General features: G+C 55.0%; 1 protein-coding gene across 1 annotated transcript in view; it reads right to left on the reverse strand.

Moving 5' to 3' along the window:
• LOC101689691 (ATP-binding cassette sub-family A member 17-like) overlaps nucleotides 1-25464 on the reverse strand; it is a 62148-nt gene that overhangs the window by 615 nt on the left and 36069 nt on the right. The window contains exons 18-31 of the mRNA XM_045071938.1: nucleotides 23877-24180; nucleotides 21875-22148; nucleotides 21482-21686; nucleotides 20721-20940; nucleotides 16030-16188; nucleotides 13892-14085; nucleotides 13175-13300; nucleotides 12297-12491; nucleotides 4813-5000; nucleotides 3681-3851; nucleotides 3224-3414; nucleotides 3009-3082; nucleotides 2136-2507; nucleotides 70-245 (exon numbers count right to left, since the gene is read on the reverse strand). Of these exons, the coding sequence (XP_044927873.1) occupies nucleotides 70-245; nucleotides 2136-2507; nucleotides 3009-3082; nucleotides 3224-3414; nucleotides 3681-3851; nucleotides 4813-5000; nucleotides 12297-12491; nucleotides 13175-13300; nucleotides 13892-14085; nucleotides 16030-16188; nucleotides 20721-20940; nucleotides 21482-21686; nucleotides 21875-22148; nucleotides 23877-24180 (2849 nt within the window). The remainder of the gene's footprint in view (nucleotides 1-69; nucleotides 246-2135; nucleotides 2508-3008; nucleotides 3083-3223; nucleotides 3415-3680; nucleotides 3852-4812; nucleotides 5001-12296; nucleotides 12492-13174; nucleotides 13301-13891; nucleotides 14086-16029; nucleotides 16189-20720; nucleotides 20941-21481; nucleotides 21687-21874; nucleotides 22149-23876; nucleotides 24181-25464) is intronic.

Raw genomic sequence — 25464 nt, forward strand, 5'->3', positions numbered from 1 at the left:
TGGGCAGTGCCCTCCGCCCGGGCCCGTCTTTCACGGGGGGAGCGCTGGACGGAGGAGGACACTACTCACCCGCGCGTGCCCCCAGCCAGCCCTCCCCTCCCCTCCCCTGCGGCCGGCCCCTGGGTCGTCTGGGCAGCCGGGCAGCCGCACACGAGAGCCACGCTGCCCGTTCTGCCGCAGGGGGCAGGGAAGTCCACGGACCACCGCACCCGAGGTGTGAGCGGCCCCCCGTTAGGCCCCTGGACCTGGGGTTGAAGCAGAGTGGACGGAGCCCAGCGAGTGGGCTTTGGGGGCTCCTCAGACGGCCTGTGGCACCCAGAAGCATAACAAGGAGCCCAGGGTGGACCCCGGGCTTCTCATCCTTCCTCACACCTTTGGTTACTGGGCTGTCTGCCTCCCCTGCCCTGTGGCTTCGTTGCTGGGCTCCCCCAAGGCAGTGGCATGCCCTTTCAGCCTGGATGCGGGGAGCACCTTGAAGGGATAGTAAACCATTGTCACTATGGCCACTCCCCTGGGGAGCCCAAAACAGCGTCCTTGCTCCCTTAAGTCCCTCAGGTGTCGTCTCCCTGCTTCCTTATGTCGTCATTTTTTTCTTCTTTATTCAGTGGTAAAGTTTTCATATTTTTCAGAAAACCAGTGCTCTTCTCTTGGCCATGCTGTTAGCCCTCGCCTGCAGCTTGCGTCCATCATCCTGGCAGGAAGAACCTGGGGGGGTGATGGGGTGGAGGGGGGTGCCAGAGCCTGTGGGGGTGACAAGCCGCTCCCAGAGGGTGAGGAGAGCCCATTTCCTATGGGACACCCCCCACGCAGGAGGGTTGAGAACTCACTGGAAAAGTCTGGATTGTCGGGGGTCTGGGAAGTTCCCAACTGGAAGAAGATGGTGGCTGAAGTCATGGGGTGGGGGGTGAATGAGAATGATTCAAGGACAGCAGGGTGCAGAGGTGGGAGTGACGGGAAAAGGCTGTGTGTGGGACCCTGTGAAATGCCCCAGAGCAGACACAAGGAGAGAGGGTGGAGAGACCAGCGGGGTGGCCGCCAGGGTGGAGCAGTGCCGCAATTTGGGGTGACTGGTGATGGCAGGTAGGAAGTCTGCTGAGGGTCAGGAGACACCGCTTTCCAGGAGCTTGGCTGAGAAAGGAGGGAGAGAGCTACCTGCAAAGGCTGGAGAAAGGCTCTGTGACAGGGCACGTCCCAGAGGAGTGCACAGAGGCTGGCCCGAGCCTCTGCCTGGAGCACACAGGCCTGCACTCAGTGGTTGTCACACCTGAGCGGCGTCAGAAGTGCCTGTTAACACGGGGTCCTTACAACACAGATTGCCGGGTCCCACGCCAAGTATTTCCAATTTACCAGGTCTGGGGTGGGGCCCAAGAATCTGGGTTCCTAGCATGTTTCTAGCTGCTGCTTAGGAACCCCACTTTGGGAACCTCTCTGTGACTTGAATCTTGGCTCCACTTCCTGTTGACTGTAGGAAGTGGATGGATGTCTCTTAAGTTTCAGGTTATTCATCTGAGTAACACTTTATGGGTTGATGGGCTGTCTTGTGCAGGCTCACCCCTAAGATTTGTAAGGACCGGGGTGGGTGTGTGTGTGTGTGCAGAGATCAAACGGAGTCTCCCGAATCCCAATACTCAAATGCCGAAAAATTAAGACTTTGCTTAGCAAACTTGTCAATCTCCTTTCTCTTGCTTTCAGAAGGATGATGCCATGAGAACCATGGTCACCCCCAGGTCACTGCACCTTGAAAGGACATGGCAGGTGCATCTCTGAGGCTGCTTCCAACAGCCAGGTCTCAGGGAGGCCGTGCAGCCAGCCAGTAGGACTCAAGGGGATCGTTTTCCACTGAAATGGAACTAGGTTCTCCGCCAGGCCTCTAAAGTGAGAGGGCCCAGTCTCACAGAGAGCCACCCAGACCTTGAACTGAGCTCACTGGGTCCACGAGCTGCTTTTGTACTCCTTGCAGCATTTGGCAGACTGTGCACTCTTTATTATGGGAAGTAAACATCTCACGGAAGTGGAGAGGGAGGTTGGGAGGGAGATGGAGAGCTAGTTGGAGAGGGAGGTTGGGAGGGAGATGGAGAGCTAGTTGGAGAGGGAGGTTGGGAGGGAGATGGAGAGCTAGTTGGAGAGGGAGGTTGGGAGGGAGATGGAGAGCTAGTTGGAGAGGGAGGTTGTGAAGGAGATGGAGAGCTTGTTGGAGAGGGAGGTTGGGAGGTAGACGGAAAGCTAGTTGGAGAGGGAGGTTGGGAGGGAGATGGAGAGAGAGACTGGGAGGGAGGTTCAGAGGGAGGCTGGGAGGAAAATAGAGAGGGAGGCTGGGAGGGCCGTGGAGAGGGAGGTGGAGAGGTTGGTGAATGGTCTGCTGGCTCTCCTTGCTCTTGTTTGTGTTCCTCTTTGGTTGGGTGCGCAGAGCAGGTGAAGCTCAAGAAAATGTCCTCCAGAGACACTTGGTTGACACAGTAGTCATCCAGCCTGAATTTTGTCTTGGCTTGCTCCAGAATGTCAAACACCTTTTGGGAAGAAGGGAGGCCACTGTGGATGATGGGCACAAGGGAGGGGAGAGGAGGCAGCAAAGAGTAGAAAGAGGGAGGGTTTTGGGTGTGATGAAGCCCCTTAAAGACCCATCTCTTTTTCAGCTGTCCCCAGAACACTTCCCAAGAAGTCAGTCCTAGGGAAGTCAGCTGTCTGATCTCAGAGAAAGGCACTGCCCGGGCATGGGGCCAGCTGGCAGTAGCCCCAGCTGGATCTCTGGCATGCTATGGGACCCTGCACGTGCAGTGTCCCCTCTCTGGACCCGCTTCCCTCTCTCTGAAATGAGGGGTAGGAGGAGCTGAAGGTCCCTTCCAGTTCACATGTCCTTGTGTTTTATGAAATCTGCGTGAATATTACCATGGAGACGGCAGAGAGAAAATGCTATGAATGCAACGTTCATGAAGAAAAGAAAACTCGTCACCCCAGAAAGTCGGTGACATCACAGGTTTGCTCCCTCTGATGCCCAGGTACATGCTCACCTTGGCCCAGCTGAGGTCATCCCCGGGCAGGTGGTAATGGACCATCCCTTGGCGCTCGTCTTCCAGGACGCTGCCTACACGGAGAGGACACCGTGTTCCCCGGAGGGCCTGGGACCATGGAGTCACGGCCCTCCTCCCAGGGGTCAGGGACGGGGGTGGGCGGGGGGCGTTCGGCAGGGCTGAGGCACAGAGGCCCTGTGTGTGGTGTCCCTCACCTGGGAAGGTCAGGGTCACGAACGCCTTGAACTCCTCCAGCGCCTCCTGCTGCCCGTCGCCCCGCACCTTGGCCTGCAGGGAATAGCCGCTGCCGAACTTGCTCTTGAGGTGCTGGGGGCTGCCCAGGCACTTGAACTGACCCTGCACCATGATGGCCAGCCGGGTGCACAAGGCCTCGCATTCCTCCATGCTGGGGAGAGGGGCAGAGGCCTGACAGGGACGGGGCAGGGGATGCCGACGCCCGCCTTCCACAACAGAGGCTCCTGCAGAGAGGCCGGTGTCCACGGCCAGATCACACTGCTCCTGACTCCCACGTTCAGAGAGGGGCCCGCCTGGCGAGGCTGGGCATGTTCCTCAGGGGCTCCGACACAGCTGCTGACAGGTCTGTGCCCCCGGCCCCACCCAGCCAGCCCTTGTCCCTACTCTTCCACCGACCCCCGGAGACTCTGGCTCTACCTGTGGGAGGTGATGACGATGGCCTTGCCGGACTCGCGGGCCCGGGCCACGGTGTCCCAGAGCAGACGCCGGGCCACGGGATCCATGCCGGTGGATGGCTCGTCCAGGAAGATGACCGAAGGCTCTCCAAGCAGGGCAATGGCCGTGCTCAGCTTCCGCTTGTTGCTGCCGCTGGGAGCAGAGAGGGAAAGGTTGGGATGAATGGCAACCAACAATCACCAGCAGCCCACCTGCCCTAGACACACACACACACACACACACAGGCTTTCTGTTCTCTGTGGGGAAAGCATCCCACAGCCCCTGAGTGGGGCTTTAGTGACATGGCCCGCCACCCTCCTGTGAGGTTGCACTGTGACTTGGCTGTCCACTCAGTATACAGGTCATGGCCCCGGATACAGGGGTAGATCTGCAGAGAGCACATGGTCTGTGAGTCTTCTCTGAGGGTCTCTGGTGTTGGGAGCTTAAGGACAGAGGACCATTTTAGCGAACTTTTAAAAAATGAACACATAGCATTTACAACGTGCGGGGGAGCTGTTCTAAACTTTGCAAGTGTTAAATAGTTTAATCTTCAAGAGATGTAGGGAAGTACAAAAACCTGTCTGAAACCCTAGCCAGCAGGGAGGGAAGAGCCAAGGTCAGGAGTCGTGGACTGGCCCCTGGGACTCTCCGCCATCCCTGTCCCAGGGGTGCGATATTGTCATCAGCCTCCAGGGGGCGCTGCACACACCGGACGAAGTCCTGAGATGGGCGGCTTTGGATGCTAAGGGCACTGGGTTCCAGATCATTGACCTCGGAGTACGGAGGAAGACCCCTTCAGTTTCTCACTTGAACATCGGCAGCTCAGATGCCCCAGACACAGTGAGATACGGTAATGGGCGAGCCTACCAAAAATCGAGGCCCTCTGGGATGTGCGGGACAGTAATACCTGTGATGCTACCTGTTCTTACCCACCTATCCACCTTCCCCCGGGTCGGAGCTGGGAGCAGTGCCTCCCGGGCAGCCCAGACCACAGACCCGTGCGTCTGCAGGACAGGGCCGCTTCCCACAAATCTGCCCCATGGCACACAGACTGCACAGCCACCCCAAATCCGGAGCTCATGGTCTTGGCCTGCACGGAGAAGAGCGGGAGCACCTGTAGGTCTTCACCAGCTTGTCCGCGTGTGTGTGCATGAGTAAGTCGTCAAGAATTTGTTCCACACAGGTGGCGATGTGGCGCTCGGGGACGCCCCGGATCCGGGCGTACAGGACCAGCGTTTCCCGGCCAGTCATGTGGTTGAGCAGGGCGTCAAACTGCGGACAGTAGCCGATCTGGGACCGTACCTGGGTTTGGAGCACAGCCCAAGAGGGGGGCCCATCAGAAGGAGAGCCGCTAGTCACGTGCAGGGCCTGGACACCCAACCTGGCCTTGCCCCCGCCAGGCTCCAGCCCTGCTCTGAGTATGGGCCGTGTGCATGGACGTGTGCCACATTGGGGGAGTGGGACAACAGTGGCATCAGGGAGCCCAGATGAGGTGCTCGTGGACGGGCCACTGTCTGTGTATGTGCACACGTGGGGCCCTTCCCCCTGCCTGCCTGGCATGTATCCTCAGTGCCCTGCCTCTCGTCACCATCATGGCGTCTGGGCAGTAGAAGGTGCTGTATTCCCCCTCTTAACAATATTTTCTATTAGACATGTAATCCATAAGTAGGTTTCCTCTGTAGGACACTCGCAGGAAGGCTGCTAGAACCTTGGCTGGCTCCCAGCAGAGGACCAGTTGTGTGTCTGTTTTTGCCAAAACAGTATCCTCTGCCGTTCTGCAAATCACCTTTCTAACTCAGCCCGATGTCTTTTTTTTTTTTTTTAAGATTTTATTTATTCATTTGAGACAGAGAGAGAGCAAGGGTGAGCAGGAGGTAGGGGCAGAGGGAGAGGGAGAAACAGGCTCCCCTCTGAGAGAGGAGCCTGACGTGGGGCTTGATCCTGTGACCCTGAGATCATGACCTGAGCTGAAGGCAGATGCCCAACCCACTGAGCCCCCCAAGCGCCCCTCAACATTATGTCTTAAAGATTTTTCTCAGTCAAGAAATACATGTCTAATCCAACTCAGTTGAACTACTACTTTGCCAGTCAGGGAAGGCTTCTAGATTTTATTTCGTTGTTTATTAAAAAAAAAACTCAGGCACATGTGAGTTATTTCCCTGTTTTTGGCTTTATAAACTTGCACTGACCTGTGCCCTCGTTTGTGCCCCTGGCCAAGGGCTCCCCTGGAGTAGATGATGAAAGCGGTAAGATACCATTCTTGAGAAATAGCCAGTGCTCTTCTTCCCATCTGCGTCCCCACCGCAGCGAGGAGCCCCTCTGGGTGCCCCTGGCAGGGGGCGGCGTGCACTGCTCTGCCCGGACGCAGACGGGAAGACTGCATGGATGGAGTGAACGAGGGGAGAACGCACCGGGAACATCACACCGCTGAGTGTGAGGCTTCCCCTGAAGACATCTACTACCAGGAGCAACTTGTGGGCCCGAGAAACAGTCTTGAACCGAGATGCGCCAAGCGACTCACACTACGAGATGTGAGCATTTCTGGTAGGTCGCTTTCATCAGATGATTTTAACCTGATGATTCTCCTATTTGTAGTTTGCTGAAAATTGTTTAGTCATGAACAAGGTAGAGGGTTGTTTTGGGGTTTGGTTTTATTTCTTTGTTTTTTGACTGTTTTGTTTTGTTTTTAAAGATTTTAATTGTTTGAGAAGGGGGGGAGCAGCAGAGGCAGAGGGAGAAGCAGGCTTCCCACTCAGCAGGGAGCCTGGTGTGGGGCTTGAGTGACCCTGAGTGACAGCCTGAGCTGAAAGCAAACGCTTCGCTGACCAAGCCCCCCAGGAATCCCAAGAAGGCATAGATCTTTTGACCCTTAGTTCCGTTCACATCTGGTTTGGGTCTCTATAAGTTTTCTTTTTTTTTTTTTTAAGATTTTATTTATTTATTTGAGAGAGAGACAGTGAGAGAGAGCACGAGTGAGGAGAAGGTCAGAGGGAGAAGCAGACTCCTCATGGAGCTGGGAGCCCGATGCGGGACTCCATTCCGGGACTCCGGGATCATGACCTGAGCTGAAGGCAGTCGTCAAACCAACTGAGCCACCCAGGCGTCCCGGTTTTCTCTCTTTTGAAACAGTTTTGGGGTAGAAGCCTTGAAAATGTAATGTGATATAAAGAAAATGAAGAAATATGATGTTCTTACACACCCAAGCCTGTAGTACACTGGGGCTGGGCTGGGGTGATCACAGAGCACTGTTCAGTGTGGGCCAAGGACAACCCCTCAGTGGAGCCACACAATTCCGGGGCGATGAGTGTGGCTCATGGAAACGCGTGTCACATCCAAGCCATGGCTGGGAACACCAGTGCATCCTGGTAAAAATATAGCTTAGAAAACGCAAAAGAATGCTTGAAAGGGCTTGTCCATCTAAACGGTGGTGAGAAGGAGGCAGAGGGAGGAGTTCGGTAGCGAGATGAACCAGTGCGAGATTTCCAGGAGAAGGAGGAGGGATGGAGGGGCAGGCTGAACTAGACATAAATCCCCCATTTCTAATGGCAAGGTCACACGGATGCCAGGAGGCGATGTGAAGAAGGGTTGTGGGGAGGCCGAAGTCCGATTTCCTGGCAGATGCCGTTTGATTTTTAAATAACACAGAGAAATGTAAATTTCTAGTCCCCTGAGTTTATGGAACAAGTTGGTACTTCTGCGTGAGCCTCAGGAAAGGTCTGTGGGCCGGAGGGCTGGTGACAGTAAGACCAGATTCAGGATCTGTCCGCGACCAGCTGCTGTGTCACTTCTCTTCCTCTCCCTTCCTTTCTTCATTTGTTTTTTGGTTCATTCCTCCCTTCCCTTTTTAAAGATTTTATTTATTTATCTGAGAGAAAAAAAGAGTGTGTGTGCGAGTCGGGGGAGGAAGAGGGTGAGAATCCCAAGCTGACTTCATGCTGAGTGCAGAGCCGGATGTGGGACTCGATCCCTCAGCCTCGAGACCATGACCAGAGCTGAAATGAGTCGAGCGCTGAACTGACTGAGCCCCCCCGGGCGTCCCGTTCCTTGCCTTTTACAGCAGCTTTATTGAGACACAATTCACATGCCACGGAATCCACCATATTCACGCACTGAACGTATACAATTCTGTGGTTTTAGCAAACTTAGAGGGGTGCCTTTATGATCACAGTCAAGTTTAGAACACTTCGTTTCCCCCAAAGAAACCGCATACCCGTTAGCACTCCCTCCGCACTGTCTCTACTATCCTCAGCCCCCAGCAACCACTCGTCTCCAGATTTGCTTCTCTTGGACATTTCACCCCAAACAAATCATATAACATATGGCCTTTATTTAAAATAGTTTTTAAAGATTTATTTTTTTATTTTTTTAGGATTTTATGTATTTATTTGACAGAGAGAAATCACAAGTAGATGAAGAGGCAGGCAGAGAGAGAGAGGGAAGCAGGCTCCCCGCTGAGCAGAGAGCCCGACGCAGGACTCGATCCCAGGACCCTGAGATCATGACCCGAGCCAAAGGCAGCGGCTTAACCCACTGAGCCACCCAGGCGCCCTGTTTGTTTATTTTTGAGAAAGAGAGTGTGCAAGGAGGAGAGCGAGGGCAAAGTGGGGCAGAGGCAGTGGGAGAAGCAGGATCCCCGTGGAGCAGGGAGCCTGATGCAGGGCTCCATCCAAGGACCCGGGGATCATGACCTGAGCCGAAGGCAGACGCTTATCCGACTGAGCCACCCAGGCGCCCATTAAATAAATTTTTAAAAAAAAATTTAAAAGGGGCTCCTGGGTTGAGCATCCGACTCTCGGCTTTAGCTCAGGTCATCATCTCAGGGTCCTGGGATCGAGCCCCACATGGGGCTCCGGCCTCTGCAGGGAGTTTGCTTCGACCTCGCCCTGGGCCTCTCGCCCTGTTTGCAAGCTCGCTGTCTCTCAAATAAATAAATAAAATCTTAAAAAAAAATTTATTTAAGGAACACCTACTCCCAACATGGGGCTTGAACTCCCAACCCCGAGATTAGGAGGTACACGCCCCTCCCACTGAGCCCGCCAGGCATCCCTGATACGTGGCCTTCCGTAACTGGCTTCTGTCACCGAGCTTCCCGGTTCCAGGTCTAGCCGCCTTGTAGCAGGTGTCTGTCCGTCATTCCTTTACGCGGCTAGATGGCACTCTATCGTACGGATAGACCACATTTTGCAAATCCACTCCTCCCCTGACCCACGCTGGAGTTGTGAATCTGCCACTGTGGCCAGGCCCTGTGCTGACTTGATGTTCCGGCCCATGAGTACCTTCCTGATGGTCTTCCCATCGGTCTTCAGTCCGTTTCTACCGAGTGCGCTCCCTGATGCTTTGGGAGTTCTGTCCCCCAGCTTCTTCAGGGCTGACTGTCCTGTGTGCCCTGGGCTCCTCCTCCTGCTTGTGCCTGCTTGTCCTTGGTCACGTATTGTTCTCGTTTTCCTGCTGTGCCCCATACTGGCTTTTCGTCCCCCGGATACTATGGCGTGTGTCCTTGATTTAGTGCTGGGCGCTCGTTCCAGGAACTAGGCCCCTTAACTCCATTTATGCCTCATGACCGGCAGGCATCACCGTCGTGTCCCGTCACAGCACATGTATTTCAAACCTCAGAAGATGTTCTTATTATTATAGCTTCGTTTAATCGAAACTCATACATCTCCCTTTATTTATTTATTTATTTATTTATTTATATTTAATGACTTTTCAATCCTTCCTGTGTCTTCAGGGATAATTTTCCCCTCTGCCTAAAGATGGCTCTGTCTGTGGTTTTGTTTTGTGTTTTTTGTTTGTTTGTTTGTTTTTTCACGTACATGCTGGTGATCTGTCCTGTCAGTGTTTGTTTATGTGAAAATACCTTCTTCATATCTTCCTTTCACAGCATGGCTTTTACGGAGTGTGTTCTCATAGGCTGGTTGTTAACACTTCTGTCATTTCTGAGGTGTCCTGTTGTCTTCTGGCCACTGCCATTTCTGTTAAGACATCACCTGCCGACCTGATTCCTGCTCCTCTGGAAGTGGGTCCCTTCGAGATTTTCTTCCTGTGGGGGCGCCTGGGGGGCTCAGTCAGTTAGATGTCTGCCTTCGGCTCAGGTCATGATCTCTGGGTGCTGGGATCGAGCCCCGTGTCAGGCTCCTTGCTCAGCAGGGAGTCTGCTTCTCCTTCTGCCTGCTGCTCCCCCAGCTCGTGCCCTCTCTCTCTCTCTCTCTCCCAAATGCTTAAAAAAACAAAAAAAATTTCTTCCTGTGTTTATTTTTCAGCAGTTTTATTATAACATTCCTAAAGATTTATTTCTTATAATTTCTTCTGCTTAGGGCTAATAGAGATTTATTATTTGTAATTCTATGACTTTCATAAGTTTTAGAAAATCGTAGGCACTCATTTCTCGAATTCCGCCTCGCCTCTTCTTTGTGCCCTTTCCTTGCAGGACCTCAGTTACAGTTAGACCTTTACTGTTAGACCCTTTCCCCGGATCCTCTGTATCAGCTTGTCATATGCTGCTGTGTAACAAGTTTCCCCAAAACGTAGCTGTGGTTTGTTCATTATTTCGTGGTTTCTGTGGGTCAGCTCGCGGGTCTGGGGACGGCTTGGCTGGGCGGACCTGGGCAGGCTCCTTCACAAGGTGGTCCTTGGCCCCCCCCACTGGGCCCATGTCCCTGGGAGCCTGGAGGATCGGCTGTCGAGCTCGATCACGTAGTGGTGGGCAGGTCTCAGGACTACGGTGCAGCTGCTCTCTGCGTGGGCCCCCCCACAGGCTGCGTGAGGACCTCGGGAGGTGACAGTTAGCTTCCCCCACTGTGAGGGATGTGTGGGGGAGGATGTACTCCCAGAGAAGCTGAAGCACCTTCCGTAGCCCAGTCTAGGATGTGACACACCATTTGTCCTGTAAATTTTGCTGCCACCCAGACCAGCCCTGGTCCAGCATGGGAAGGGCTGTTCAGGGGTGCTGGTTTCAGGATGGGGACCCCTTGGGGCCATCTTGAAGGTCTACCCAAAGTTCTTACCTTATCTTGGATAGCTTCTGCCCTTTTGACTCTCCAGACTTCGCTCTAAGTTATTTTTTTTGAAGGGGGGGCTTTGTCTTTTATGCACATATACCTGGTTAATTTTATTGTGTACCAAGCATTGCATTTGCAGAGTTGTAGAAATCATCTGAAGCTAAGGATGGTATCGTTTCCCCCCAGAGGCGGACACTGGCTCCCGCCAGGTGCCTGGGAGCATCGGCGGCTTAGGGTCCCGTCAACGCCATTCCAGGGACTGGCACGCATCCCGGCTGTTTTGGGGTCCTTGGAGGAGCTCGTCTGCATGTGGTTCCTCCCTACACCCAGGGCGCAGCCCTTTGGGGCCCGCTCTCTAGGAAGGGGTGTGCTCCCCCGAACTTGCTGCCAGTCACTTCAGCCTCAGGAGCAGTCGTGGGCTGCCAGGTCCCTGGCAGGACGTGGCCGCCTCCCTGGGCCTCTCCCCATCCTACCTCCTGCCTCCCAAGTCTTCACTGTCTTCTCAGAAGCCTCTCTGGAGGAGTTTTTCACATTTGGTCCTGTCATTACCATTCTTGCCAGGAAGGGGGTCAGAGCCACGCAATTTTCCCTCACCAGAAGCCACCCCCGGAATGTGTAGGATCATAAAAGAGCTGAAATGGATCTGAGTGTCTCGCGGCCGTGCGAGGCTGACGTTGGCTTTGGCTGTTCACCCCGGCTGTGGGCACCGAACACAACAGAGCTGAAGGGGCCTGCGTGGGTTCTTGGGCTTTCTCTCTGAACGTGATTTTGGTCGTGGACATTGCACCTGGCTTGATCAAGTTTTGGCAGCTCGATGGCTTGTGCTCTGAAGGGTACATCCTCCCTTACGCCGCCATGGTTTGGTCTCTCCTTGCGCCTTTCACTGGCTCCCCGCGATCGCCCCACCCTGTCCCTCTCCCCTCCCTGCACTGCCACCTGGCCGCTGTCCTCAGGGCTTGGTGCTGGCGAGGGCCACTGGGTCAGCACAAGTGTGGGCGCCTACAGGGCAGTGATGGAATGAGTGCTGGTCGCGGAGGTGGGGACCCCACGAAGAAGGTTGGGGTTGAGGAGCTCTTGACAAAGTCGGGTGTCAGCAGGAGGACGTCTAAGCTAGGCTGTCTAGGAGGCGTGTGTGCACTCACGGGGCTGGGACTGGGGCCAGGCTGCAGACGTGGCTGTGTGGACACCCTCAGCGGACAGAAGACGGGGAGCAGAGTAACCACTAGGCTCAGGTGGGGGCAGCCCGTGTAGAGCCTGACAGATGGAAGGTTGGTGTTGCAGCCCCGCAGGGCATCTCCAGGAGCCTCGGTGTGAGTGCAGTGCGAGCGTCTGGGAGATGGGACCTGGGACCTGGGAAGGTGTGGGAGGGACGTTTGGGACTATGAGCAGTGGACACAGGAGAGGGTGGGTGGCGAGCTCAGAGAAGAGGTCAAAGGTAGGGCCGTGGGACTGGGGGTCACATGTAAACTGGATCGGTGGGTTTTCCAAAGACCACGCGCACCCCAGGCCTGAGGTCACATGCCCAGGTGCCGTTCCCCACCCCCTCCTGCCAACACAGCCACCCCTTCCCAGTGCTCCCCTGCTCCCGGGTCCCACCTACCTCCCTCAGGTGAGAGCTGATGCTGAGGCCCCTGACAAAGGCGGCCCCAGAGGTGATGGGCTCTTCCCCGGTCAGCATTTTGAAGATGGACGTTTTCCCAGCTCCGTTGCTGCCTAGAAGCCCAAAGCACTCCCCTGCTCCAACGGTGAAGGAGATCTTGTTCACAGCCAGCAGGGGCACATTCTGCACGTAGACCTGAGGTACCCAGACAGAAGGCACGCGGTGAGGAGCCGCCCTGCTCCTGTCACACCGTCTTGGGTCAGGCACCAGCTGCCCTCGGGGCCCAGGCCCTCGGAGGGGCCTGGCTTCCTTCCCCTCCTGGCAGGGTTGCAGGGTTTGCCCTCCTCTTTCTGTCCCTGCAAACGGAGAGCCTGGTTCTCCAGGATAAGCCTCTTCCCTTCAATCCTTCAAGCAAACAAAACCCCTTGATGGGGCCTGGGATGTTGGCTGGTTTGTTTGAACCGCCAGTGGCTCTGGGGAAACAGAGTAAGAACTTACAGACTGGGGGAATGCCGCAAAGCTCCCGGATGTTCGAAGGGTCCCCATGAACTCCTGGCTGGAGCTCTAGGGGTGCCCCCGCCCCTCACTGGGAGCTCCCCCAGAAACTGTCTTCTAGATCCCAGAGAGGGTCAGCTGGTCATGTCCGCCCCCGAGGCTTCCTGCCTCTGGGAGCTCGTGGCTCCGGCCCTCCTGCCTTACTGGGCCCCCAGGAGAGGCGCTGGAGGACTCAGGCCCTAACTCCTGCTTCAGGCACTTTGGGGGTGAACCTCCCGGACAGTGTGTCTCCACAGCGCCTGGAGCCCCCTGGTGGCTGCTTTCTTCCGAAAGGCCCGCAGAGGAGTGGTCTTTGCTTTTCAGGAGCGTCTGTGTGACTCTACCTTTGTCACTTCTCTAAGAACCAGTGGGTTTTCCGCACGCAGCTTTTCCAAGTACGTCTCCACCATCTTTGCCTCCTGTTCCACGTCTTGGTCTACGGGCATGGATGCTGCCTCGTGCATGGTCACCTGCTTTCCGGGGACCAGGGTAGGCGGTGTGAGTCCCTGCTGGTGCCAGGGCAGGGGGTGAAGGCAGAGGGAGCGCGGGCCTGGCACACACCACCACCCCTTTGTCCAGGGCGACTGGGGTCTACCAGACCCGGAAACATCACATGGTGTTGGCTTTTGAGGAAAATTAAAAGACTTGAAGCCTGGGGATATCAGGGCAAAACCAGTGAATCTTCTCCAGAATTTCCTTGGGGGGCTTTCGCCTCTGGACCATATTCAGACCAAGAACTGACAGACAGACCCTTTTCTTTCCAGGCTCCTGGCTTACTGGGTGCAGGCCGGGAGGAAGAGGTGTTCTGAAAAGGTGACTGGCCTTAGAAAATCCACGGTCTTGTCCTACTCAGCAGACCAGGGTCACAGGGGCCAAGCCCCCTCTAGGTCCCTATCCCTCCAGGTCCCCAGGGAGGCACGGGCTGTCACCCCTCTGTCCTGGGGTGGATGATATGGTCTCCAGGCTCCCTCCGATGCTGACAGGCATGGCCACTCCTAGCCATGGACTGTGGAGCCAGCCCGTGGACCCAGGCTTCCCAAGTTACACACTGACCCACTCACCAGTAGTCCCTTCCTGTTGAAGTCAGGAAACCTGGCTTTCAGCCCCCACAAGACGTTGGTTTCAATGAGGAAGAGCAGGACGAGGTACACAAAGCCCATGATGGCCATGGCTGCCAGGTACTTCCCCATCCCAAGAGGCTCCCAGGCGTAGATGCTCTCCTGGACCGTGGATCCCTCTGCTAATGGGGAAGAAGCTCAGGTTACCGAACTCGGGCTGGCGTCCCAGCCTTTCCTCCTGTAGCAAATGCCACTGAAACCGCACAGGAATGTCATCGGCGCTGTTACCACGTCCCGGCAGGTGGCAAACATGAGCAGTGTTCTGTTTCTCTTGCTACAGCCCACGTTCAGTGCAAATAATGCTGGGAAGTCAGAGACCTCGCCCAGTCCTGTGGCAGTGGCTGGAAATGCAAGACTTCTGTACTTGGGTTCTTTGATCAGTTGTCAGTCACCTGCCGCTTTGGCTGACCTGTCCCATTGAAATATCCAGAAGCCTCCAGTCCTCTCTCTGTAATCTCATCTGCCTTCACGTTTTCCCTTTAGATATGTGTATTTTAGAATTATACCATAAATACACCCTCATCGGAAAGAAGGGATACGTGTGAGGGCCAATGGAAAGGTACCCCTCCCCTGCTCCAAACTACTGTAAGGATTTGGGTGTAACCCTTCTCTCTGTTCCAGACACGAGCTTTTAAGATATGAACGGAATGATGCCATGCATTTTTTCCTCCAGCACACCAGTCTCATTTAATAATCTATGATGGACAGGGACTGTCCAGGACCTACAGATCGCAATAATGAAGGTCCCTGGCAAAGGTAAAGACAATTCCAGAAGCTAGTATTCTTGTCAGGTGAGTTTGCAACTCCAATTGCAGTTTTCTCCACGGCTAAAGAAACTAATACACGAAAACAATTACTGGTCTCCGTTTCTGGATGCACAAAACATGATAATTGAAGGGGAGTGGGGACATGACCATATGGGAGCAGTTTCTATGTTACTGAAGTCAGGCTGATATAAATTCCGATCAGAATGTGATAACGTTAGGGTGTTAATGTAATCCCCATGGTAACCACAAAGATAGTAACTCCAGAGTGTCCAGAAAAGGAAATGAGACAGGAATTAGGAGGTTTCCTGTGAGGTCCCTAGAGCCGTGGAAGTCACAGACACCAAGGGAATGGTGGGTGCCAGGGACTGGGAGGTGGGGGGGTTGATGTCTTACAGGGATAGTTTCGGTTTTGCAAGATGAAAAAAATTCTGGAGATGGTGGCACAACAGTGTGATTGTCCTTAACGCCACTGACCTGTACCTCAAAAATGGTTAAAATGGTAAACTTCATATACATTTTACCACAATTTAAAAAATGAGTACTTTAGGGGTGCCTGGGTGCCTGGCTCCCTCGGTTGGGTATCCAACTTCTGGTTTCAGCTCAGGTTGTGATCTTGGGGTTGTCGGATCGGGCCCCATGTTGGGCTCTGTGCTCAGTGTGGAGTCGCCTTGAGATTCTCTCCCTCTGCCCCGCCCCCTGCTTGCTCTCTTTCTTTGCAAAAAAAAAAAAAAAAGTGTTTAAAAGGTGTTGGGGAGAATGTGGACAAATTGGAACCCTTGTCCATCACAGACGAAACATGAAATGGTGCACCTGCTGTGGAAGACAGTCTGGTTGGTTCCTCGAAAAGCTAAGCACAGATTCATTCCTAATAAAGGTATGTAGTCAAGACAACTGAAAACACGTTCCCACGAGAGCTTGTCCATCAGTCTCACGGCGCTATCATTCCCAATCACCAACAGGTGGAAACAACCCGCGTGTCCCTCACGCCATGAACTGATAAACCGTGGTCCATCCACACAACGGACTATGATTCTGCCACAAAATGGGAACAAGACTCCGACACCAGCTCCTACATTGGTGAACCTTGAAACCAGAGCAGGCAGACATGAAGGACCAGAACAGGCAAGTGCACAGGCAAGGTGAGCAGGTGTAGTGGCGGCTGGGGGCTGGGGGGAGGGGCAATGGGGGAAAGACTGTTGGGGGCGATGGAAATGTGGAACTGGATGATGACCCTGCTTGTACAACCTTGTGAACATATCCAAGCCCACTGAGCTGTGTCCTGCCAAAGGGAGAATTTCCGTGTGCAGTACTCACAAAGTTGATTACACTCCTGCTGGTCCAGTTTCCTGGCTTTGCATAGCTTCTGGATTCCGTAGTTGTAGTATAAGTTGAAGAGGGCCATTCCCAGGCAGTGGCCTGGCAGCAATAGGAACTTGCGGTCCAAGGAGTCTGACAATGTCACGTAGCCCAGCTCTGCGAAGGGGATAGAAATGACTCACTCACTTTCAGGCAGGAAAGGGCACAGCCCCTGGCACACGTCACTCTCCTGGTCCCTGGACCAGAGACTTCATTCAACCTCCATGCCCAAAGCAAACATAGTTTCCTTTGGGCCTTGCTTCCTGAGGCTGTCATTTTACTTCTGTTCAGATCGATGGTGCCAATGAATCCCAAAGAGCTGTGTTTGGGAAAACCAGCAAGAGTGTGGCTGCCACATGGGAGGTCTGTGGAAGAGGTGAGCCAAGGTGGAAGGGAGATGAGGTGTCCCAGGGAGTGGGGCCCAGACAGCAGGGTCTGGAGGGCCAGCTGTGGGGTCGACCGAGCGCCCTCCCCAGATGGATGGGAGCTGAGAAGGACACTGTCCCCGCCTAGATCGTCTGTGGAGACAAAGCCATCATTTGCAAATGCTCTGCTTCACCATGGACCTGGAAAGGCCACAAGAATTAGCGAAAGTCCTATGAGACACAAAAGGAAGGCAGTAAATCGGCTGGTTATGAACCACATATGCAGAAACTAGGGACTCTTAGAGGTTAAGAGAAGCCAATTTTCAGATTTGTGTCATATTGCAAAGTGAGGAAATGCCAAACAAGGTTGTTGGGCAAGAAATTGAGGGCATGTGTATTTAAGATATTTTAAACGTTTATTTACAACCAATACACACAAGTGTTCTGTGGAAGAAACATTCTGCTCATCAGCCGCTCATTAGAGGATGAATTCGCAGTGCTCCGCATAGGGCCTGGGCTGGTGGTGACCAGGTCCCCGAGCCCCGTCCCCCCTGCACCGGCTGCTCTCTGCCCTCCCTTTACCCCAGCACATCCTCCCTAGCGGGAAGGAGGAACTGAGGGGCAGGGACAGGAACTCTAATTTTGGACTTGGTGACAATTCACATAACAGCCCCACCCCTATGGGTAACTCCGGGAGGAGCCTGCGGGCTCAGAACTAACAGATCCCACGGCTGAACCAGTGACTCGAAGGGAGCTCTACCCTCCAGACCTGGGATTAGAGCAGTACAGCTTCTGGGTGCCGACCTGTGAGATTCTTGCAAGCGAGGCCACTCCTCATGGGATTGACCTTGGGACATGAGGTCTCCCAACCAACATGTTCTGGGCCAGGACTCCGAAGCAGCCGCAGAGACAGGGCCCACCCAGCCAAGGGGCTTGAGCTGTGGCGCTCCACATGCTTGCTGCGATCCGGCCCCAAGGGCCAGGGGGCCATGGCTCTGTGACCAGGCCTTGAGCCGCACTTGAGACCATAGCGCAGCAGGACAGCTGGGAAGGTGGCAGACAGGACTGGGAGGGAAGCCCAGAGGCTCATGCCCTCCTCGTCTGCTCTACTTAGAATTCTAACTTTGGAAATCTCGCCTAGAGGCTGAGGTGGCGGGGCCAGGGGTTGGGGGTAACTGGCAGGACTCCAGCCTTGCCCCTCCTGCATGGGCTCAGAGACAGGCTTAACCACTAAACAACGTTCCTGAGCCCAGTCAGAACCAACAGTCCACCCGGCGGTGTCTCTGGGCCCTAAGCGGGAAGTGGTTAGACTCTGAGAGGCGACACCGGCTTCTCTCCAGCTCACCCTAACCAGAATCAGAAATGTCCGTGAGCGACCTTCTCACTGAAAAAGCAGATCTTCACGGCTCCCACTCATCTTCCTTCTTTCTCTCTGGCTCCTACCCCAAAGCCGCTCAAAGGCCGGGGCAAGGTCACAAACCCTCGAATCTCGGAAATTCGCCCTCCACCAGAAGGTGGCTATTTGCCGCTGCACCCTGGGGTCAGACCCGCTCCCTCCTGGTCCTGTGCCTTCTTTGTCTCTGTTCCTTCACTTTGCCGGGCCACCGTCTCTCCGTTGACTTTCGAAAAGGGCAACACGGTGGGTCGTGTTTCCCTTGGAGTGGCTCAACTTGCCCTCATCCCGCCCTTCCACTCAGCGGACCGGAGAACAGTGCCTAGAACTTGTCCTCTGGGAAGCATCTGGGTTTAGGTCTGGACCCCTCTCCCCCCATCTTGGGACATCTGACAGATCCCTCCGGCCTTGAACTTGGTTGCAACTCTGGGAGATATTGGTGGTGATTTCCTCAAGTCCACTTTCCGTTTGCGGCGTGCTTTTCAGGGGACGGGGCTACAGCTCCTGGACGCACCGCCCCCCACACCTGTCCCTGCCTTCCCTGCTTCCTCCTGTCTTTGGCTCTGCCTTCCCCGAGATCGGAGATCGGGCGGTTGACAGGCTTCCTCGACCACCCCTTCTGCAAAGTGTTTATGTCGGCAGCCAGCTCTTTCTTGCACTCAGATTGTTTGCTTTTCTTTCCCCCCCTCATAGAATTCTACAGTTTAATAGATGCCATGTTTTCTGAAGTAGTGGCTCTGCGTCCCGCATTTCCCCGTATTGCATTTTTGGCAGTCTGCTTTGCTCTCTGTATCTGCTTTGCCTCTCCTGTATCTGCTGTCCTCAAGTGCTCAGAGAACTCTGCCTGTCTAGCCAGAAACAGAAGAGGCCTCAAGAGGTGATCGCTGGCTTTGTGCACAGGGGCGGGCGACATTATAGGCAGGGGACTCAGCAGAATGTGTAGGTCTTGTGTGCGAGCAAGTTCCGGCCACCCAGAGGAGGGCTGTCTGCCTTCCAGAGCCTGCCTGTGTGTTGTGCGCTTCCCGACTGAGAGGCTGGGACAGGAACAGGCCCAGACTGCCAGCAGCCCCTCCTCCCCTCCCGGGCTTCTGGCTCCCAAGCCTCCCCAGGGTTCTGCGGTGCTCAGTAGGTCCTTGCTCCGCCATTACCCCCAAAGTACCCTTCAGATGCTTCTTTATCATGAAGTCATACACCTTTATTTCCTTTCCTATTCCTTTAGTGGCGTCTCAGAAAAAGGAGAGTTCAGATGTGGCTTTACATCCCAGACTCTGTGCTGCCATGGCGACAGCCTCCTAATGAGGCCCCTGGGGTGCGTGTACAGAGGCCAAAGTGTCCTAATGGTGTCTTTCCCTAGGAGGTGGGGGTGGGGTGCACGCAGGAAGCAGCGAGCTACCCCCGAACCCCGCGCTCCCTCCAGACCAGAGCTTCGTGCCCTGTCCCAGCCTCCTTTCCCTGTGACTTTTAAGGCGGAAGGGGCCTCCTGCAAGGCAGGAGAAGGATCTTGGTCTTTGTTGTTTTGCAGGAGGGGAGAGGAGAAAGGGCATGGGGCAAGCTAAGAAGAAATGGGTCCCAGGAAGGTGGAGGGATCCAGAGAGAAGGTCCAGAGATCAAGGCACCCTGGCTTGATCATTCTTTCTGAGAGCTCTGCCCCCATCAGGGCCCTTCAGTGTCCTTGGACTTGCAGGTGCTTGTCTCCCTGGGGTGGGTTTGGGTGGCTTAGGGGAGAAGGAAGGGAGGAAACCTTGGGTTCTTTCCGGAGACGAGGGCAGCACTGCTCAGGGTGATTCCGTGGCCTGCCCACGCTGGGACCGCCTGGGGTCCATCTTGGCACGCAGACCCGTGAACCTCGGATGCACAGCGTGGCTGAGGACTGCGGGGTTAGGGTTCCCTTAGGACATGCCTTTTCTAACCCCCTTCCTCTGTCTGCCATGTGCTTTTTGTTCTGTTCCCATCATAAAGTCAAAATGCTGTTGCTTTTTTGATCTGCTCAGATGAAAACGGTTCCACCTCCAAAATTCCACCAGTGGCGTGCAAGATAACTTGGCAGTGTGCGGCACAATGCAGACCGCCGCCAAGGAGATGTGCTCCAACACGGTGGCTGCGGGCACAGGCACGGCCGGTCCTCCAAGAGACAGAATGGCTCCTGAGACGAAGAGAGGGAGCAGTTCACATACTCTCAGGTAGAGACAACAGAAACCCAAGCGCCCATTGAAAGGAGGGCGTCGGCATCCAAGTGCCTGGAGAAGAGGACCACGGAGGGAGAAACCGTGTGTATCCAGCCTGATGCAGAGAGAGACGCAGCCAGACATGATGACATCTAAGCCCGGGTGCACAGTGTGGATGGCGGCTTGCTCCCGGGGCTCCGCCATGAACCGCACACTCACCGAACAGCCCTCTCCCAGCCTTGGCTTATTCATTGACTTACTACCTTCCTTTAAAATGGAGGAATAACTCATTTCAATGAAACTCATCCTAAATGGACCATGTGATGAATTTTGACACACGGTTATGCCCACATAACCCGCACCTTGTTCAAGACAGAGAGTGTGTCTAGGAGGTTCCCTGGGGTCTCTGTTTCGGCAGCCCCTGTCTCCCAAACCCGAGGCCACCGGTCTTCTGACTCTGTCACCCGGATCTGTCCTATCAGCGGGGCCCTATGTCCATCCACGCGGCTGCGTGTTTACGCTAAGTGCTTTGTTCCTTGCCGGCCGCTGCGCATAACCCACCGGGTGATTATAGCCACATCTCTCCGCTCCCCGGGAGATGTGTGCTGGGGACACAGTTTGGGGCTCTTCAGGGACCGCTGCTGAGAACAGCCTAATGTTTGGGGGTGTACCGTCTGTGACCGTGAGCGGAAGAATGAAAGGTATGTGTCAATGGCTGGTCCTCACCTTTTTGGCTTGTGACCCAGACGAGAATGTTGGGGCAGATGCTCAGGAAGGTGAGTGTGATGAAGAGCTTGATGAAGGCGCTGCCTTCGTAGTGCAAGCAGAAGCTGGCCAGGTAGACGAAGGGGGTGCTGGCCCAGCTGTAGAGCACGAGCGCCAAGAGAACGGCCGGGATGTTGCCCTCATGCGTGAAAGCTTCTTCCTTGTAGTACAGAAACACCACCTCGGGGGAGAGGGGAGAATTTGGGAGGGTCTCTAAGAGTTGATGCTAAGGGTTAGAGAAAGGCTATGATGATCCCAACTTTAAGAGTAAGTTTGCTGCCCAGGTGGCCCCTGCCCCGCGCGTCCTCCTCTCTGACCGCTCAGGTGAGGGGCTCTGCCCCGGCATGTCCTCACCGTGCGGTCAGGAGTTCAACAGCGGTTACAGAACACAGGCGGAGCAAAGGCGGACGTGGCCATCTCACCCAGAGTGTCACCATCCAGCAGCTGCCCCCTCGGCGCACGGTGAGCCGTTTCCGGGCTCTGAGCACGGGTCCCCAGTGTGCTGCCTCTTACTGGCTTGTGCACTTGTGGGCTTGGCACACATTGGAGACCCCGGAGCCAGCCCCTCGGCTTCTAACGGTGTTGGGACCTTTTCCCAAGAGTCAGTGATGGAATCACGTCCGGGGTGAGCTGTTGGCCCAGACTTCCGGTCCCTGGCAGGGTCCCCACAACAAGCCCACCATGATGTGCAGGGAGGGGTCCCGGCACCACACAGCCCTCACCAGCTGCAGCAGACTGGGGACGAAGGAGGTGATGAGGTCCCACAGCAGCGCAGAGAGCCAGAAAGTGGCCACGTAAACGCCACTGGTGAACTGGATGTCTTTGGCCTTCGTGGACCGCTCTTTCACTGTCAAGATGGAGAAGGAGCTGGACAAGAACGCTATTCCGAAAAGCAAGTTGGTGATGAGGAAGTGTGCCTTCGGGCCCCTGCAGCAGGACATAGGCGGGGGCAGACAGGGGGAGGCGATCTGAGCAGAGCTGCCCACAGGAGCTGTCCTCCATGGCGGCAAGTTGTCGTTACAACAAGAAGCAAACGCGAAGCGACAGGTGGTCAAGGGGGCCCCGCTGTGGACGTGGTCGGGAGGCTTTGTTGGGGGGAGGGCAGTGGCACATACTGGTACAAGATATCCTCCGAGGCTTCCAGGGCCGTCCGGGGCTGAGGGTGGTTGACAGCTGTGATAGAGGCTCTGGCCCCGGAGAGCAGCTTGAAGAGAACGTTGTCCACAAGTGCCAGTGCCACGGCGGGCGAGTGGTACGCCTGGTTGTTGAACAGTGCCGTCACTGTGGTGTGGTTTCCCGAGTCCTCAAACGAAGCCGCCACGACGTATTTGTAATCAAAGACCTCGGGATCCTCCTCTTCCTTTTGCAGGAGGAGGTCCTCCACGGAGCCTGCGAGAGAGTGGAGTGTCCAAGAGCTGCGCACCTCGTCCCCGGGACCCCGTGGCTCCTCCGGCTGTGCCCTCCCTTCCGGGGACCCCTGTGCCTGCGGGACCACCCCCTGTCTGGGCCTCACAGCTCTGGGGCAGCTCTAAAGCCTCTTTTGTTGATGGAAGCCGCAGGAAAAACCCAGAAAAGTCTAGTCATCTTTCCAGCTGTCCCTCCCCTACCCTCCCCAGGGCCTTGACGCAGCCCTGGGCCCCTCTCGTGTGCGTGGAAGGCCACGCGTGGTCACACTGCACGCCCCTGGACCACCACTGGTGGCCCTCAGTGCCCACACGGCCTGCCGCTCTCAGCCATCGCCCAAACCCAGCTCCTGTCCTCAGGCTCTTTCTGCCCCTGGGGACCCACCGTTCCCCGCACTTACAAACACTCTCCTTGTGGTTTGGAATGTTCTGCAGTTCTTTTCCCCTTCCGCCAGTCAGCTCAGGCTCACAGCTCAGGCTCTGACCAGGGAGCCAGTCAGCCCCGCTCCGAGGCGGAGGTGTGTCCCTGCCGTCCGGCAGCGCTGCCACCATCCCAGCTGTCTCTCCCTTCCTCACTTCCACTCCGACCTCTAGGCCGGGGCGCACCCTGGCCGGCAGCAGCCCCTCCTTCACTGTGCTCTCAGCACACGGCGCCGCCTAAACACAAGACCCACCCAGAACTCCCTGGAACCTGGGGGTCTTCGGCGCCGGAAGGGACTGCCATCCCAGCCACAGCGGTAACCGTGCTGCTGGCGGGACGCCCCCTCGGCCGGCCCTCGCTCGCGGAGGAGGTGAGGTTCCTCCTTCTCCCCATGTGCTACACCACGTTCTGCCTTTGATCTCTTTACTTGATTGAAAAAAGTGAGTACGATTTTACTTCTATTCCACATAACTCATGCAGTAGAACTTTTAAAAGCAAATAATTTTGCAAGACTCGCACGGACAAAGAGCGATGCCCTGGCCTGCCCGACGGCCCCAGTGCCTGGTCGCGGGGGGTGCCCCTCCAGAGGGCTAAATGGCGCATTTACCTACTGACCCTGGTCATGGAGACGCGGACCTTCCTCTCTTACCCACCGCCCCTGCAGGCTCCCTGCCCCTGCTGTCCCCTAGAGCCCAGCATAATGTTGGTTAAATCGGTTCACAGCTGAACCAAGTGGTGTGTTCTGTTTCCTTTTTTGTGCAACCTCCCTGCCAGAGTTAACGTCCTGCCTTTTCTTTCTTTTAGGTTTATTTATTTTTGGAGACAGAGAGAGGGGGTGTGCACATGGGAGCAGGGAGAGGGACAGAGGGAGAAGGAGAGTCACCGGCAGACTACACACCCAGAGGCCCCATCTCACGACCCTGAGATGACGACTGGAGCCGAAATCAAGAGTCAGACACACAACATGAGCTACCCAGGTGCCCCATGACCTTCCTTTTCACATTTGTCACCAAACCCCCTTGACAGACGTATAAATCTCTCAGGGCTTGTCCAACACATCAGATAACTTACCAACTTCATTTTTGGACATGCCGCAGTCCCCAGAAAGACACGACCTGGTTTCATCCCTGGGGATCCTCCCCTTCCTGTCATTTAGGGCTTTAAGGATGTTTTCCTGAGCCTACTGGCTGTTTGTCTGACTTCAGGGAGCACTGCGTGGCTCCCAAGGATGGGGCGTCCCCCCACAGAGAGCAGCAAGCCTGTGCACACCCTTCCCTGGAGCCTTGGACTTACCCAGGGTCTCCAGAGGGAGCTGCTCCTCAGCCTCAAGCATGTTTGTAAAATATTCCGAAAGCCGAGGACCCAGCCTGGAATTGGGAGAAATATAGAAAGGGACGATGGTTCGACCGTATGTTTTTAGGGTCAGTTCCAGCGGGACCTCATCCATGTGCGTATCCAAGCTGAGGAAGGCCAGGCTGAAGACGGTGATCGCCAGTGGCGCCAGGACCTGCATCGTTACCATCAACATCCAGTTGCGCCAAGAGTACGTGAACCTTTTCAGAAACATGGCATAGAACTGCTGGCAGATGAGGCGGGCCTGCAATGGCAATGGGGCACCCGTGAGCGCGGCCGCGGGGAGGAGCCACCGGGAGGAGCCACCAGAGGCCTCTGCGTCCCCCAGCACCCCCCAGCTGCCCTCTCTCACACTGGGCCCGACATCTTGGGGATGTTCAGAACTTGCTGCAAAGAGAAACTCTTTGACTTAGTGATCTGATGGACATTCGATGGCAGAAAAAGAAGTCATAGGTTGGAAAGATCTGGAAGAGTAGCCTGAACAGATAGCAAATGTAAGTATGGTGCCATTATTATTATTATTATTATTTTAACCTACAAGATTATCAGAAATTTCCAGTTGGGGAGGATGCGGGGAAAATGCCACTGCTGGAGTTTTAATTTGGTACGACTTTCTTAGAAAACAAATTAGCTGGAGGAATACCTAATTTAATGTTCATATAGTCTTTTAACTTAGAAATCCCACTTCTGGTGACGCATAGCACGGGTACCCATGCGCATGGTCCCTGTGACCCGGACAGTAACTGTGAAACGTGTAGTGATGCGCGCTGAGCATCAAGACAGTACTGGGCCTGCTGGGGAGAGGCTGGGGGTCAGCACCATGGGCTCCCAGCCCGCCTCTCGCTGGTGCTACATGAGCCAAGGCAGGGGGAGGGGCCGCTGCTCATCCACCTAGAGACTTTGTGGGAAGAGGCTTGGTGGTCAGGTCTGAGTCAGGGATTCCTCCGTTCCTGGCCCCAAACACTGACGAATCCCTGAGAGTCTCTACCAAGGAACCCGGAAATTTCCTGCATTGGACACAATGAAGGCCACAGTCACTGGAAATATTCCTTTAAAGGCACCGCTCTCCACGTGTCTGAGGTTGTACACTGAAAAATCCTCCCTGGGAAGTCTCCAGAAGCAAAGCATGGCCAAGCGGAGCCCAGATGAACCTCTTGCTGGAGTCTGGAGAAGAGCCTGGGGGGTGGCTGGCCTCCATGACCCCGAGACCCTTTCCAACTCAGCGGCACCGTGGATGACAGCGTGTGATTCGAGATTACGAAACAGTGGAATCAGTCTCTTCCCTAGCCCATGAAAACCAATCTCACTATTTCACAGGTCATACCTTATGGATGGCCAAATCAAGACCATTTTGTAGATGCACATCAGTATTTTTTTTTCAACAATAAAAGAACATGATAGGTTATCCGTATATTTCATAAGGATGCTTAAAAAAATCTTAAACTCCAGGTGATCTAATGCATGATCTGTTTCACAGTGAAAGATGAAAAAGGAAGATTAAACATGCTCTTGTGGCCAGCAGACTTTT

This window comes from Mustela putorius, unplaced genomic scaffold (genome assembly GCF_011764305.1).
Source record: "Mustela putorius furo isolate JIRA1106 unplaced genomic scaffold, ASM1176430v1.1 tig00004007_pilon_pilon_pilon, whole genome shotgun sequence".
Classification (NCBI taxonomy): domain Eukaryota; kingdom Metazoa; phylum Chordata; class Mammalia; order Carnivora; family Mustelidae; genus Mustela; species Mustela putorius.